A 17,198-nucleotide genomic window follows, 5' to 3' on the forward strand; every position below is an offset into this window, starting at 1 on the left:
CCAAAACAAAAACCCAAAACAAAAACCCAAAACAAAAACCCAACAAAAAAAAAACCCAACAAAACAACAAAAAAACCCACACACACACAAAACAACAAAAAAACCCACATGCATAAAAAAAAACCAGCCCCAAAACCACAATAAAACATTATTTTCAGCTTTATTTCATGAAAGAAAGTACACTGACATTACCTTTTCCCTGTGTTTGGCTGTAGGCATATTCACATATTTATGTTTAATTATTGGTATAGAAGTTGAATCACCTGAAAGACACTGAGACAATGAAGCACCTAGGCAGAAAAATAACCAAGAATAATTTATTTCAATAGAGAAAAAGAAAATCCAGCAAGAGATTTGGAAACCTAACTTCTCTAAAATTTCAATTGCATACTTGTGAGTATTAATAGAACTAATACTTTTAATATCAGTAGATTATTGGAGATTTTCTAGGTTTATGCAATTGCTGTTGTACTGGAAGCAACTCTGAAAAAACATTGCTTCTGTGTATAAACCATCATCAGTGTAAGAAAGGTATACAATTCTATATGTTTTTCTCTTAATTTAAAACAGTATTTTTGCACAGTTTGCATTACAATTGCCAGTTCTGCCTGTGCAGCCAAGAATTCACAATTCCAAAAAAATCTGCCTTATTCTTATGCCTTCGTTTTTTTCCCCTAGAGTCTACTGGATCCACAGTGGAAAATAACTTCCTTGACAGGAAGGCAATTATATTTCTACCACTTGGCAGTTAAAACAAATCTGGTGAGCACCATGATGACCCTTCAACGTGATACCACATTCTGCAGTCTCATGGCAGGAGTTTGTCACCGTTATCAGTGGGTAATACAGGACAAAAATCTCACAGTGCCAGCATGAGCTCCTCTCAGAGGTCTGCTGTCAGACAGGTGTAGAGGAAATGCAGAAGGGGAAAACCTAGACAAGACTGTTTTGTAACTTGCAATTAAACAATCCGGCTAAAAAACCCCACCATAATGAAATCAAAAGCAGGAATGCTTTCTATTTCCAATGGGTTTCACCAGGTATTATGGTAAAATCGACTTACTTGCACAGAAGTAATAAAACCTTGTACTTCAATTCTTTTTATGGCATTATTTCCCCAATAAGCAGACCGGTGAGAAAGAAATCTGGTATTCTTTTTACAAAGGCAATAATTACTTTAAAATAAAGGCTATAACCTCGATACTTGACTGCAGTTATAGCTCCCTTTCTTTGGAAAGGTTGTAAAAACCTCACACAGCAGTGAAGCAAAAGCAGGCAGAACAGCATGTTCTGTCTCTGTACTACACCTGAATGTGCTCTAAGCCCCCAAATTGTCTAAAAGTGTCAAGCAATACAAATTAAGTTATTCTCACATTAAAACAGCATACAGTTCAACAAGACAGTTTCATAAAGCACTAAAAACCAGAGTTTTCCTGAAGCCACACTCTGCAACAAGAAAGGTTCTTTACCTGGACTCTGTGTAATGCAACAGTTAAAGGTGATCACTGCACATGGATTTACTCAACACCACTGAACACACAGAAAACCAGAACTTATTAGCAGCCTGCCTTGAAAATATTGTCTGTCCTTTCTAAAATACTTTTGGTCAAGTTTCTAAATATATTCCCCAGAAAAAAATTCATATATAGCATTCTGTCACAGCAACACTGTACAGAGGCTGACTGGCTTCCCTCTGGCACAAACATGTCACTTCTGGGACATCCATAGCTCTGTGTGATTTGGCCAATGCTGGAAGAAACCTCAAGCTGCTACAAAACAGATCCCAGTGTCAGCAAATTCCTGATAAAGGAACATAGCCTTCCCACCTCTATCAAGTTTTCCATGAAACAAATGCAGTTTTGAAAAGCACGTTAAAAGTATAAAATAGAAGACAGCAGCAATTTTTTAACAGTGCTTATAAATAAGGAGGGAAGGTAAAAAAATATAATAATTTAAACCTCTGTAATTCAGTAAAAAGACAGTGCATTAGTCAGAAATCATTGACCTAAAATTCAATTTAAAAATTTATTTTAAAAATACAAAGGACCAAAGCAGAAACAAAGAAACAGCCACCAATATTCACGTTCCTGCTGAATAATCTGATTAATTTAATCAATTTTGTATACATAATTTTTTTTCACTGCTGAAACATAACTTTCTTTAATATTGCTTTTTATATAACAGTTCTATGACGGCAACATCTTACCTTCTCCTAAACATAGAAATTTGGAAAAGAATTATCCCAGAAGTAAACAGTGCTCCAATGTTAGTCACCATCAACACGAAGAGTTTGAGAACTGACAGCCATATAAGCACACAGCAGATGCTACAAGTACTAAAAGCAGTATGGTTTGTTTTTTCTCTCTTCAAGACATGTAGACTGTGCTTAAACTGAAAAAAGCATTACTGAGTTTGCCTGGGGAACTAACACCATGACAACTGTGAGAGTTCTGTCTAGAGCAGGCAGTACAGACTTGAGCCTCTGAACTGGCGACTTCAGATGAACACTGATGTGACCTAAGGAGCCATGAAAATGCCCACCCTAACAAACTGAGGGCACAAACTTCATCTGAAACCTGCTATGATCATTAGTGAATAAAAAAAAAGCAAAATGGGGATGGGAGAACTTGAGTAACCATCTTAAGAGACCTTAGAAGCTTCACCTTTATATTTTAAAAACAAAAGCTGTTGTTTTGTACCACGAAGACCTGCTGCAGAAGAGAAACACTTGAATACACATCCCATTGAAAGTTCCAAGGTTATTCTACTCATTTAAATAACATTTAACTGTGAACTCTGTAGCACACAGTCTAGTTGCCTTCAACTGTTTGGATTTGCTTGGGGTTTTTCTTTTCTGTTTTTCATATCCGAGTTCTCCCCAAATGAGAACTGATCTTCTGCCAATACAGACAAATCTACAGAGTCAAGGAGCTAAAGGACTACAGACTTACCAGCAAAAAAGGCACAAACTTTTCAACTGCTTTTACTTTCTGGAAAACTTTCATAAGACCAGGATAACTGACCCAACCAGTGCACACCATTGTAAGACACCATGCTCTAACCTGCACCTCAGATTCTGACATACAGAGAATGCAGGACACTTCCAACCTGAAAATGGTACATTGAGGAAGCATGCAGCTGCCCACCATGGTGTTTTAGGACAAGCTAAATATTTCAGTGTATAAGAAGCATTAATGTCAATCCAGAATAATGGTATTCATTTCTCTATTAAAGAAATTATTTTGCATGCAAGTGCAAAAAAGAAACAGAAAACTCAATTATGGGTAAGATGAAATTGCCTGCTTACTTCCTTTTCAATTATTATGAAAGTTCTGTAGAGACACATTGACTGCCATGACTAAAACAGTCCAGTGCCCATGGAAAGAGCAATTTTTCAGTACCTCAGTTATTGCAGGCCATATAAGCAGATGTATTCCCTCTGGTACCCATTTCCTGAATTGAATTTGAACATATCCTTTTAACACAAGATTAGATTTTTGTATTCACCAGTTCTGAAAGAAGAGATTGTACGGCTGGATCTTGGTATCTGCCACTAAAGCAAATTAAAATGAGAGCCTTAAAACAAAGTATACTAGGAAGTACTGGTTAAGTGAGTCAAATGAGATGCTTATTACATCCCTGATCATCCCTCTGCTGAGCTACAAATACACAAGGTGACCACAGTCATCGAGGAAGCTCACAGGAAAGGAAAGAGAGAGGTAACAACACAGCTCCTACACCGAGCCACAAAGCATGAGGACTTACCAGTACGTCACATACTTCAGTCATAACACCAAGTACATGAAGTTGCTACTGACTGAGCCCTGGAAAGATTAACCCAGAGCCTGGGCAAAGCAATTAAACTTCCTGACTGCGGAAAACAGGCTAACAATTTTCGGTCTTGAAGTGCTGACTGCCGAAGGATGCTCACAGGTAACATGAAAATTCCTAAGAAAACACTTCTCCATTACGATTCTCTTCAACTTGCATATATTTTATATACAAAAGGTTTTGAGGTGAAATCTGTGCTATGATTATTTTTTCTGACATGCATCTGTTCCGAATCACAAACATTTAAGGAACTCTATAACTGAAGTTTTCATGTGGCATAAATGATGTTTAAATCGCTTATTCTCCATAAGCAATTACTTCACGTGGAACCTAGAACGCCTCCAGAACAGATCCATTTAATGGTATGAAAATAGTGAAGAATGAGAAAAGGAAAAAAAATTGCCATCCACAAAGCTGCACGAAAACAATTATATAATTATGCTTAAAAAAAAAAAAAAGCGGGAGGGGAATTTATTAAGGATTTTACAAGCTTAAGAGCAAGACTCTTAGCGCACACAGTTTAGAATTCCCAGATTTTGGGGTGGGGAGGAGGAGGGAGAGGGAAAAAAATCCATTTTCTACAGGATGCTCAAATTAGGCGAGTGTCCCAGAAGGTTTCCCTCTGCACAATATCCCACAAGCTCAGAGAATCAAAGGTGTGGAAAGCCTGAAACAGCCAGTACCAAATGTGAAAACAGTCTGATGGGCCACAGAAGAACTGCAAATGCTCTACTTGTTTTGGCTAAGAGTTGTGACAAAGAATTTTCTTCTAGTCTTATTTAATCACTTCAACTTCCTTTTCACAGCAGTATTATCATTTACAGCAGAGCCAGAACTCTAAATGCAATTCCCTGATGATCTGTTTTCCCAACACAGAAGCAGATCAGGCATTTCTGTTGGTCCTTTCAGTATAAAACCATATGCTCTTTCAAAGAAATTGGAAAGCACAGGATTTAAACTCAACAAGATTTCATAAAATAACAAGGCACAAACAATACAAACACCAAAACAGTTTCAGTAACTCCACAAGTTTTAAAAGAGGCTGTCGATTTATACAGAAGGTATCATCTACAGTTGCAACAGCAACTCCAAAATAAAGAAGCTACAAAAAGCATACCAATTGTGAACCTTCAGGACAAATCAGCTTCTCATTTCCATGTTGTGAAGGTTATTTCCTGACTACATATGTATTCAACACAGCTAGAACTCATATGTCCTGGTCTAGATAAACTCCTGATAATTTATGACAATACTCACGTTCTTAAAAAGAACCTACACTTCCAGATCAATACAGCTCATAGTTACAAATACCTCTTGGAGCTCTTGAAATCTGCATGATCTCGCATTACCATTTAACAGCAGCAGTCTCAAATGAGTAACAACGTACACATTTATAACCTATAAATTTAACAGTACAAATCTCATGCTCGCTTACTGAGCTTCTTTGTTCTATTATCCTAACATGAGTTCGTCTGTAAGTCAAAACTGATAGCAATAAGAACCAGGATTTTCTGAAGTATTTCTGTTATTCTGCATCTAGGTGGGATTTGGCAGCTCAGTCTCAGAATGCCGTAGGAATGTTCCAGTCCTGTCACTACCCAGTTTGCTGAGAACCCGCCACTGGATCGTACACAGCTGGGAGCACAGCACTGATGAGAGGAGGCAGGCATCAACACTGCATGGAACAGCTCCTGAAGCAACAAGACTCCAGACAATGACACAGACAAAGACCAGAAAGGGGGGAGGGAGGGGGAAGGGACTAAGGGAAATATCTAACAGATTGATAATAAGAGAGTATATAATATGCCAGTATTTCAGTAATATTTTAGGGTGGTTTACTAATTAGATGTTGTTTAGTTAAGTTACAACTGGAAGGAAAGAATAAATATTAAAAGGTATAAATTTCAAGGAAAAACATTTTAGGGTAGACTACGAAAAAACCAGGTATTTTTAAAATAAAATACCAGGATGACTACACAGAAATATTTCCTAAAAAGCCTAAGTTATAACTGTTTCTTTTACAGGAGGAACACTGCTAGCATCAGTTCCATTCAAAGTTATGCAGGCCAGTAGTGCTACTAAATTAGGTTGCTAGCTTACTTTACACAGAACTTTGATTTAACAGGTGAAGGACGTTAAATGATCTATGGTATTTCATTGCATTAATCAGTACCACTACCCTATTAAACAAACATCTAAGGAACTTAGGCTCAGTCAGTTTGTTGTTGTCCTTCCTTTGCTAAGAAAGCACATGAAAAAACCAGGGAACACCACCGGATTCCTGAACTACAACATTAGAAGCTCCTTACCGGTCCCTTTATTACTCCATTTTCACCTTTCAACACCTCCTCTCTGTAATGTCAAGTGAACAAGAGACAATATTTTGTGGTTGGGACAGGTCAGGTGCACTGCACATGCTGAACAGGCCAACTGAACCTACTGCCTCTCTGCTGATGACAGACCCAGCAAATGGCTTCCTCAGCTACCTGAGTTCCAGAGGCCACAGGATTTGCAGAAGCACTGAAGGACAGCAATTTCTAGAAAATGTCTCAAGTTTTTCAAATTTCGGTATATCAGCAAAGGTATACAAAAAGTATTAACAGAATGACACAAAGAACAGACAAAACACATAAATGTCCTTTTCTTGGGAAATCATCTACATGAACAAAACTGGAAATTAAGAGGCACAGTAGAGTTTGAAGCTGAGCTGCCCTGACAAGTGAGTCAGCCTCAGACTGCTTTTACCAGAGCTCCTAGGAAAGAAGTGCAATCAAATTTCCCTCTAAAGGCAGTTCAAAGCAATAATCAAGTAGGCACAGAAATAAAATGGATAGAAAATGAGAAAACAGAACAAAGACATGAATCTAACGAGTGGTATCTTTTCCTTGCAGATTTATTTCAATCATGTATCTACATTTATCAATACAACAAGCCAGATATGTGCACCTTTATCTATGCAACTGCATTATATGGTGTGGTTTCCAGAAAATAAGGTGTTTGCCTTTTAATACCAGGTCTTTATATATAACAAACTAATACACACACATCATTAAACAAGAAACACACAGAAGGGTTTCACAGTTTTGAGTACAGGAGATAGGGAGAAAAACCACAGGGAGAAAAAGGACAAGTGTATCTGATCATAGTATTTTTATTTCCTTTTTTACCTGGTTTATTAGAGACAGGCTGATCATTTCCAGATACACCTAGCTGTTGTTCCTCTGCTTGTCTGTATTTTTCAGCATATTCCGTTCCAACGCTCTGTGTGATAGGCAGCCTGAAGAGGAAAGAAATGATAAATCAGTGTTTCCTAACCCAAGTCATTCGTATGTCTGAGAACAGCAGCATTACATAGGAAGTTCAGAGTCTCCATGTCACACGGGAACTACTTCAATGAACAAACTTCAGAAAGAAAATTTAGATACCAGCCTGAGGAAAATGCCACATTAAATCTTTTTGTTTTGGCTGAAAAAATTGGAGCACCCAAAATATCATCCTTTAAGGTTTTAATACCTAGGAACTTCTAATGAAAGACTACAATTTCTTCTGAACAAAGATAAAACAGCTCTGTTTCACCAGTTCTTGACACAATACAAATAGGGTAAAAATCTTATTCTTGCACGGTTCCCTGGAGATAGGACAAGTAGGTAGGAAGAAAAAAAAAATCATCTCACTGCTTTGAGGAAAAAAGTTTTGACTTTAAGTCAAGAGATGATGGTGATCAGGGAAAAAAAATTAATGCAATCACCTGAGCACTGAATTTTATGGAAATCTATTACACACAAGAAAGTCTAATCATGACATGAATATAATGAAGTAAGATGAAAAAAATTTCTTCGACGTAAACAGTGTAAAGAAATCCACATGAATTCACTAGAGAAAGAAGTAGCATGTAATCAATCATCATACAGTTATTAAATCAACAATGAACTTAAATGCAGAAGAGTCTTGAACACATCAAAAGCAACCTTATTTTTTAAAACAAAATACAGAAGTTGATACTATGGTTTTGCTTAAATTCTGGGCCCTGTGCCAGCCTTTGGTATGCAATAATTCACTAATGCAAAGCAAATCTGTTTCTGTTTTATGACAGTGCTGCAGAAGTGTTTGTTTCTTGACGTAAATAGCAGGCAATGCTGACTCCAAAAACAATGACTCTGAAAACAACATGAGACTTTCAACATGACACTGTGTCACACAGCTCTCAACATGGAGTAATTTTCAATATTTTGATGCCACAGAGCACCCACCTTCCCCAGCAAGGCAAACTCTCTGCCAGCTTGGCTGTCCTACAGACAACTCATTCAGATCGGAACAGAACACCCAAGTATATATCACCTACTGCTGCCAACAAACTAAGAAATAGCTTCTGATGCAATTTTAACAATATTTTAGACATAGACCCACAGTGATTTCCCTCGGATCTCAAGTATCTCTCCTATGCAATGTTCAACAGGATTGCACCCATCTGCACAATGCCTACATGAGCAACAGCTGCCTACTTTGAGCAAGCAAACTACAACACTTGCATCACTCAAACCCTCTGGAACAACTGGAACAGGGAACACTCCTCAACAGGCCTGAATAAAAGGTACAATACAGAAAAAAAAAATATTCACTTATAACATAGTTCATTCCACTGAATGTACACTAAAGACAAATAAAACCCAGAAATTCAACAACAGTATTGAAGTCAAGCACTTGGTAGCTGAAAATACCACAATGAAGCTTGACTGCACAGTCTCACTTTGGCAGCACTGTATGCACGTGATACAGATTTAAGTGATACAACCAATTATTTTTTCACATCCATAAATCTGCAGCCTCACTGAGAGCACTGGACACACATCTTCTGAAAACAAAAAAATTGAGTTATGCAGCAAACACAACTTGCCCTTTGGTTCTCTGTAAGAAAAAAAGCCATCCAATGCAAGCAGTCACTGCTGTCACAAAGGAGCAGGTATTGCTTGACTGTCAGAGCCCTGAGCAACAGCAAGCAAATCACTTGAACAGAAAAATCTCACTGAGGCTAAGGGTGACAAAGGAGGGCTATGCTCCTTGTTTGCAGTTAAGACCTTACAGACACATCATTATTTAGACAGCACCTGAGGAACAGGGGGTGTTTATATATATATATATATATATATATATATTTATTTATTTATTTATATATAATGCATATATATGTAAAAATATATATGTTTATTTATAAATATTTATAAATGTTTATAAATAAATATGATTGGCTTCCCGCCAAGTCCCCCGAAACTCGACAACATATCTCCTGGAGACGGAGTATTAAGCATTTCAAAACAGGCTCCCAGAAGTATGTATGTGCTTCCAACCTTCACCTGTACAGCTCCAGGAAAATGAGGGCATTATGACCTTGGTGATACTCTGAATATTTTATTTCAGAAATTAGGTTTTCTGTCTTCAGAAAGCAGCACGCAGTAAATAAACCCCAGGCTACACAATGAATAAACAAAACATATAATAGCCAGTCATCAGGAATGAACACTGAGCACTTGACGTACTGGATCAGGCTACAATCTTGGGGAAAATCATATGCAATGAGCAAACAAGCTTCATTGTATTATTTCGTGATGTTTTAACGCTGAACTGTGCAGCATTAATAAATTTAAAGCTTAGAGAATAATGGGGGGCTTTAGGCAAAATGTAAAGAAATCACTGTGAAGCCCTCTGGAGCTCTCCTAAATCACCAGAATGATGAAATAAGGGTCATTAATAAGCCATCAGTAGGTGCTATTGTCCTATATACACCTGGATAAACAGAAAGGGATTTCTATTACATGGAAATCTAGTGATTTTCAACAAAATTTGCTGACAGAGGAATAACATGATTCAGAAATTCAAATCCATTCCAGGCTAGAAAAGTGCAAACTAATGAAGAGACTTGGCTGGATTCTATTTACAAAGCACAGTGTCTGTCCGATACATCAGTTATCTTTTTCCCACTTCTATTCCCCCAGAGTGAAAACCTGCCTTTTGGTAACACCTGCCATGTTAACAGCATATATTCCATTGGCTTTCCAGATTCCAGCCTTTAGAGCTGCATATACGAAATAGTCCAAATTCTACTACATTGAGAAGCAGTAAAAAGAATTTTTGTGACTAATACAATCAATGAAAATTTTAAGTCATCATCTGAAGGAAATGCAGGAGATTTCGGATGTTCTGCTTTTTCTTCCTTCCCCCTTCATTTAAAAAAGCAGGTGAATTAACACTGTTTCTTATAATACTTTCCTTATTCCATATCATGTGGCTTAGCTACTATAACATTTTTCTGAAGTCCGACTGATCTTGGTACATATGCCCAGTCAAACTAATTTTGAGCATCTGATTGAAGCAAAATATTTCTAAACATAAAATTAAATAGAGCTGACACTTTAGGGGAATTACTAGAAGGGAAACACAGTTTAACACCAAAAATTATTGACACATTCAGTTGTAAATGCTTTCAAATACACTGAGGGTGCCTTTCTTTAAATAAATTCAGCTAGAGAAAGGTCTTCCTTTTCTTCAAGCTACAGAATAACCTCTAATAAGTCAACAAGGCCATCATAACAGAGTACACTGGGTAAATTTCTGTATTTGAGCATCTGAAATATGAAACCAAAGCATTTTTGCATACACTTAGTTAGTAAAAATAGAATCAGTTGCCCAATCTCAACCATAACTGTGACAAGCAATTTGTTTGGCCCTTTGAAGTGACACGTACTACAATGCCACTGCCTACACTGAACACAGTTAGTGCCAGCAGGAGCAATGCTAAAGAAGTCTTTATTAAAGTAACAAGATATATACAGTGTTATTCCATGAAAAAATAGCACTACTCAGGCAGCACACATATGAATGTGTGAAGAAAACATCCAAGTATGTAGCAAAATTCCAAGGATTAAGATGCTTGCTTATCCAATTTCAAACAATTTTCTACTAACTATCTAACTCTGGGGTAGAAGTCCTATTCAAGGCCATGTAACTTCAAAAACACATACAGAGACAAAACTGAAAAAAAAAAAAAGTCTTCTAGGGTTGTGTTTTTAAAAAAATCTGATACATGTACTTTCTACCTATTTATGTTCTGCCTCATTTAACACAAAAAATCCTGTGCACATGGGACTGGAAGTTGAACATAAAACTAGTGTCACCCATTTCACAGATCACAAGAGAAGGACTGCCCCAAGTCATGGCTTCTGTCACGCACACAAACTGTCCACCTACTTACAGATCTTTGTGGGGAAAGAAAAACCACTTGAAAAAAACACTTAGCTTTGTAATATACAGAGCAATATTTTGCTGTACAATTTTAGTAAGATATATACAGTAGACTGTTTCAAAGCCTCTTCTGAAACTAAAGTAATGTGACACTTTACATAACTGAACATTTGCCATGACAGTGAATAACCTTCCACTGGGTTTACTGAAGGACATACTAAAAATTACTTTCCCTTTAGCTGGAAGTTCGCTTTTCATCCAAAAGATTGGTCTTACCTGCAGAAATGCACTAACTTTAATGAAATCACGTACTGTCATTCAAAACCCATAATGTTTCAGCAAAAAAAAAAAAAAACAACTATTAATAGAACTCAGAGTAAGTGTAATCTAGTAAATACTAAAACACAGATTTTACAAAGTCATTTACAGATTATTTTAAGAATCTAAGAATCAGTGAGATTGATGCTTTTTACCACTAAGAGCTGTTCTAAAATGTAAATAGGTAGATTTAGTGATAAAGTCTTCATATATAGGCATTTTAAAGGCTTGCACTGCTCTTCCTCATAGCAGTGATTCAGATCTCCAGTTTTAAAACCTTAAACAGTTGGAGGGAGAGAGAGAGCACTAAAACCACTTTGCAAAAATCCTGAAAAACTCTAATGCAAATGTTTGGATTTGGATAAACTATGTAAACTCAACATCTCAGAAATATTTAACACATGTCAAACTAACAGCTCTGCAAGACCTTCCATCTTCCATCTTATTCACAGTTAAAATCCAAGAAAAATAACAACCACAAATGCCATGATGAAACGGTCCAAATCCTCAAATTTACTGTCTCCTGCTCTGGGATTTTATGCCAGTGGGGGAGACTGGAATGAACTGCTGGGCTTCAAAGAACTGGACTCTTCTTGGACATGAGCTGTTGATGAGTTCCTCTTTCTGCAGCCATAGCTCCAACAGGATGCTCTGAAGAGGGCAGGTGTTACCTGTGGCAGATGGTGACAAGCCACACAACAACTACCTCTCTACCACACATGAAACAGTTAATTTGGCAAATCAAAGTTGTTAGAATTAATTATGAATTAGATGTCAGACAGGTGTTCATACTTATTAACTTCAACCAAAAGCACAGTTTCTCTATCAAGCATTGTTTCTGATCCTTTAGCAACATTCACAAAGCATCTACACTCCTTAAAACTTCAAAATTCACCCCTTCCCTCTGAACACAAAGGCAAAAATCTTGGCAAAACAGAAGAAAAAAAAATCCCACAGCAAGAAAGCCTAATCAAAAACATTTGGTTACACACTTGGTAAAATCCAGATTAAATAAATCTCTGAAAAAAAAAAACCACAAGTAAAAGACTGCTGTTAATTTAAAAGAATGCCCATGAAGGGTAGTATTGAAAGCAAGATCCCCTCAATTTCAAATTGATGCCTGTAACTCCCTGGCCTATTAGTGAAGTGCCACCAGCATCAGAGACATTAAAGCTACAGACAGTCCAACTGCAAGAAATCAGCTTCAACCACATCCTGATTTTATTCATCTCAGCACCAGAAGTACAGTGACAGCTTACACAAATTTCTGTCAGTTAACGCTGCTAAAAGAGACTTATTCAGTTGTTCACTCTCACAGCAAAGGACCAAACAAGGAGTCTTACCAAGAGGCCTCTTGTGCAGGCTCATGGCAAATTTTGCTCCTAGTTGTTAAAAAGCAAAAGCTGTAGTCAAATACTGTCTGAACCGATCAGAGGAGGTAGACTCACCATCTGTCTTCAGCCTGAAACAGCTAGAGAGAGTTGTTCTGTCAAATCTAAAGAAAAATGCACTACAAAGTTAATGATTAAATCCAAAGTGTGAGGCTGCATTTATAAATAAAAGGAAATGATCCAACCTGCTACCTATGGATAAATCATATTAAGAAACCTCTCTTCCCTCAGATGACTGATGGGGTTATTTTCTTCATAGCAGCTCTATGGTGCTGTGGTTTAGATTTGTCACCAAATCAATACTTCTAAAACACAAATGTTTTAGTTATTGCTGAGCTGCATTTGCACAGTATCAAGGCCTTCTCTATTTCTCATTGCACCCCTTCCCTGCCCCTGTAAACAGACTGTGGGGCTTTCAAGTGTTGTGAGGGGGCACAACCAGGCAGGTAACACAAACTAACCAAAGAGATATCACATGCCATGCATTGTCACGCTCAGAAGCAAAAGGATAGAAGAGTTTCAGTTCTGTTTGCCATCTTTTGTTCAGAACCTGGCTGGGCATCACTCTGCCCATGAGGGGTGATGTGGACCTGCCTTTGCATCACCTCTTTTGTTTTCTTTCTCTCTTCTTCCCCTTCTTAAACAGCTTTTTATCTTGAACCCAAGTTTTTTTTTTCTTTTGCTCTTCCATTCCTTAGCCTCTATCCCATTGAGGGTCAGCAGGGAGTAGAGTGAGGGGCTGCATAGCTCTTAGGTGCCTATCAGGCTTAACCCACAAGATTCATCAGCCCTTCACACAAAATCCACAGCAGCAAATCACAGGATGTGACTATTATCAAGATACTAGCAAAGAATTATGGAACATCCACCGCTGCAACAATGTGCTGAAATGTTAGCTCGCTAGCTATGGTTATGACCTGCTATCAGCACTTTTGGTCAAACAAGAATTAGGTTGATCATTTCTCAGTGTGTCATTGAGTCTCATTCATAAAGAAAGCTATACTTCTTGCCCTTTTCAATTACAAGAGTAAGTAGCACCTCAGATGGTACAGATGCCATAAAATTTTCCGAAGAAAAGAATAAGAAGCTTCTCCTTCACCTATTCTCTCCATTTATCACACCTTGTTCCTCAAATCGGTGCAGTGTTCAGTCAAATGGAAGTGGCTTGGAATGAACTGCTGTTCAGCACCAACTTCTCCTCAAACTGGCTTTCTCTCAGAAAAATAGCGTGTTGTCCAACAGCACACTCAATCAGTACAAATAAGTACTGAATTTGTAGTCCTTACAGACAGGCATAGTAGCACAGCCCCACATTTAACCAGATTCCCTTATTTATTACAGGACCTGGTTGTCAGGTTCAGGAAGTTCCTTTATGTATGTGATGTTAAGGCACATGTCTTAAGACTAAAGTCTTGCTGTATTCAGAGGTGACTTGGATTTGCAGCTTTTTTTTGTCCCAGAATACAGTTACAGAACAATACTTTTTCAGAAGAAAACACCACACTTGGAAAAACAGCTGATCCCTAGAGAACATTTCTTCTTTGTGAGAATTTCAGATTTTGCAAGAATGACAAGGCTGTTTCAAGATATGCCTTCTGCATATCATTACAGCAAATTATTTATTATTGTAGTGTTGAAAGTCTTAATCAGAATGTAAAATTTACTTAGCCACATATCATGCAAATACCTACATTTCCTGTGCTAAAGACATTATTTTATTTAGTTGTTTTGCTTGTTTGTTTTTTTTTTAAGAAAGCTTTCAAGATATTTCAAAAAGCATCAATGGTAAAATAAACATTTTCTGTCACCTCTTTTTAGCCAAGAAACATTACCTTGCCATAAACAGCCACACTTCTAAAGTAGCCAGTATTAACATTATTCATGATGATTTTCAAGTAAGAATTCATTCATCTCTAACGCTACTGCTTATACTAGAGGACATCTCCTGTGGACATGCACAAAACCACCTCGCTGTTATTCTTAAAGTACTTCTTTGGAGTTATGCTTTACTATTGCAACGAAAAAGCTAAAATCCAGGCATATTCAGCACCCTCAAAACGTGCATCCCCTATCCCTGTGGTACGTTTCAACTATTTAAATCTGTATGTTGTCTGCTGTACTCATAAGTGTACATAAATATTCTTACTCTGTAGCTATGCTATGCCCTCCCCACAGAACTTAGTCTGTTACCAACTAGGAGCTTTAAGAGTATTGACAAGGAGAGATTCAAGAAGTTTTAACCCTGAACAATTTTAAAAATAAGCACTACTTCTAACTTCTACCTTAATTGTCAAGCTCCCCCTCACAAAACTACGATGTCAAGCAGGAAGAGACAAGAGAGGGACTGCTAGAATAGATGAAATTTTGAGTACCAGACATTTTCAGGTTAATGATTAGAGCCACGAACTGGACTTGCACACCTTCACACCAAGTCACCCACAAAGCAGAACCGAACCACTCTGAAAATGAGGGTTCTTCCAGCAAGTGCTGGGTTTAGCTGCAGCTCCTCAGTACAAACTACACCCAAAACATAACCATCCCCATGGGTGCAAACACTACCTTAGGAAGAATTCTTTTAACATGACAGGTACCACACCACACTGACACTCCCTTCCACTCAGACAAGTAAGAATAACTAACTCCTTAAACATGCCTTGAAAAAAAATCAAGCATAAAATAGAACTGTGCCTCATATGTAATTTATTTTCAGGGTAGAAGAAAATAACAGAATAAACCGAGCCCATGGCCGTAGGAACTGTTCTGCCACATGCACCAGGGTAGGCTCATTATTCTGACTGGGGATGCACAGAGCTGGGCATTATGACGTTATTAACTAAGTTACTAATAAAGACAAACTCTGAAGTGCCTTCAGGGAACAGATCCACTATCAGCTAAAGTCAAGCCAAAACTTCCACCCTGACACAGCACTGCAGATCCGTGAGTACATTTAGGGATAGCTGGATGGAATGCTAACTCCCCAAAGCTCCTAGGAATAAACAGGGGCTACAAACTGCATAAAATACTGCTCTACTTTCAAGTCCAGTTTCCAACACCAGCCACACGTGAGCAGCCACCTCTTCCTGAATACACACCTCAAATGCCTGCAAAAGTAGAAGCAATATTCATTTTCAACTTTAGTGTTCTACCAATGGAAAGATAAACATAATTCTCAGCATCCTGCCTTGCATTTTTGATGATGCAACCAAATATTAGGTTAAAAAATAAAAGTTGTAGGTTTCTCATTTAATTACTTTGCAGACCTTCCAGTATGCATCTCTAATTTGCAAAGACACTATTATGGTTTTATACTGTACAGCAGTTTACTTGAAGATTGATACAGTGGAAAAAAGTGGTGACGTGTTAACTGTGCTGTAAAGGAGGTGGCAAGGAGCATTTTAATTTCATCTGAAAATCTGTCAGGACAGTTCTGTCATCATAAACTTAGCTCCCTTCCTTTTTCATAGTACCACATACAATGCAATGTGAAAACCTTCCAGTTGAAGAGGATTAATACTGACATTTGAATTTTTCCAATGTATAAGTAATATCAGCTTTAATAACAGCCATACACGTCATCCTTTATGTTGTATGACATCTAGAACAAATTTACAGAACCTTTGTTCTCCCAACAGTTCAACACACCAGTGCAGGGGAAAAAAGGTAGGAATGAAAAATACTTAGGGGAGCGAAGACGGTCATTAGAACAAGAGCGAGATGGAGAGGCAGCATTTCGTATTCCATGGCTACTATTTAGATTAATAGGAAGAGACCAGATAACTGGAACGGAAAATGGCTGCTTCAGCGACCTTTGGTGTGCACACTGCCAGCCCTGAGAATGAACCTTAAAAATGGATATGCTCAAAATATTCATCAAGAAAGGAGGGAGCAGGCAACTGACAGCCAGTTGAGAGAGAGGCAATGTCTGTGGTAAGACTTACAGTTCTGGGCTTTTTGGATCAGTTTGACCTCAATTTGCATCTTTTTATCATTCTATTCCTTTAATTAGATTAATGTGCCTTTTGTGGAGCACTGGAGGTGTTGCAGCCTTGCTTCTTTAAACACATTTGGAATGTTAATTTAAAATGCTAACAGCAATGCACAGTAATGAAAAAGTACGGTAGCGTGAGATTGATGAAATTCATCTGGAAGAAGCATTTAATGCAGCAACAAAATCCTGAGCAACTGTCAAATACTTCTTTTCTGTCAACACTCACTTAACAAAAGCTTTAGATGATCTTTACTAGAGAAAAACTATTCTTAGCCGTTTAAAAATGACAGCAGAACAGCCTGATCCCCCTCTAATGGGAGATAAGTCTTCCAGCATCTCAATGGCCTGAAAGTTTAGTTTGATGATAAAAGCAACGTAGTTATTTTTAGCACTCTACAGGCATAAAAATACAGCTCTAAACTGTGACCTACAGC

At 37.7% G+C, this 17,198-nt stretch overlaps 1 protein-coding gene across 2 annotated transcripts in view; it reads right to left on the reverse strand.

Annotated features, from left to right (window-relative positions):
* TDRD9 (tudor domain containing 9) overlaps positions 1-17,198 on the reverse strand; it is a 72,685-nt gene that overhangs the window by 47,057 nt on the left and 8,430 nt on the right. For both annotated transcript variants that reach the window (XM_017807654.1, XM_017807653.1), the window contains exons 2-3: positions 6,999-7,108; positions 193-290 (exon numbers count right to left, since the gene is read on the reverse strand). In XM_017807654.1, the coding sequence (XP_017663143.1) occupies positions 193-290; positions 6,999-7,108 (208 nt within the window). The remainder of the gene's footprint in view (positions 1-192; positions 291-6,998; positions 7,109-17,198) is intronic.

Source organism: Lepidothrix coronata, unplaced genomic scaffold (assembly GCF_001604755.1).
Source record: "Lepidothrix coronata isolate B3197 unplaced genomic scaffold, Lepidothrix_coronata-1.0 Scaffold19, whole genome shotgun sequence".
Lineage (NCBI taxonomy): Eukaryota > Metazoa > Chordata > Aves > Passeriformes > Pipridae > Lepidothrix > Lepidothrix coronata.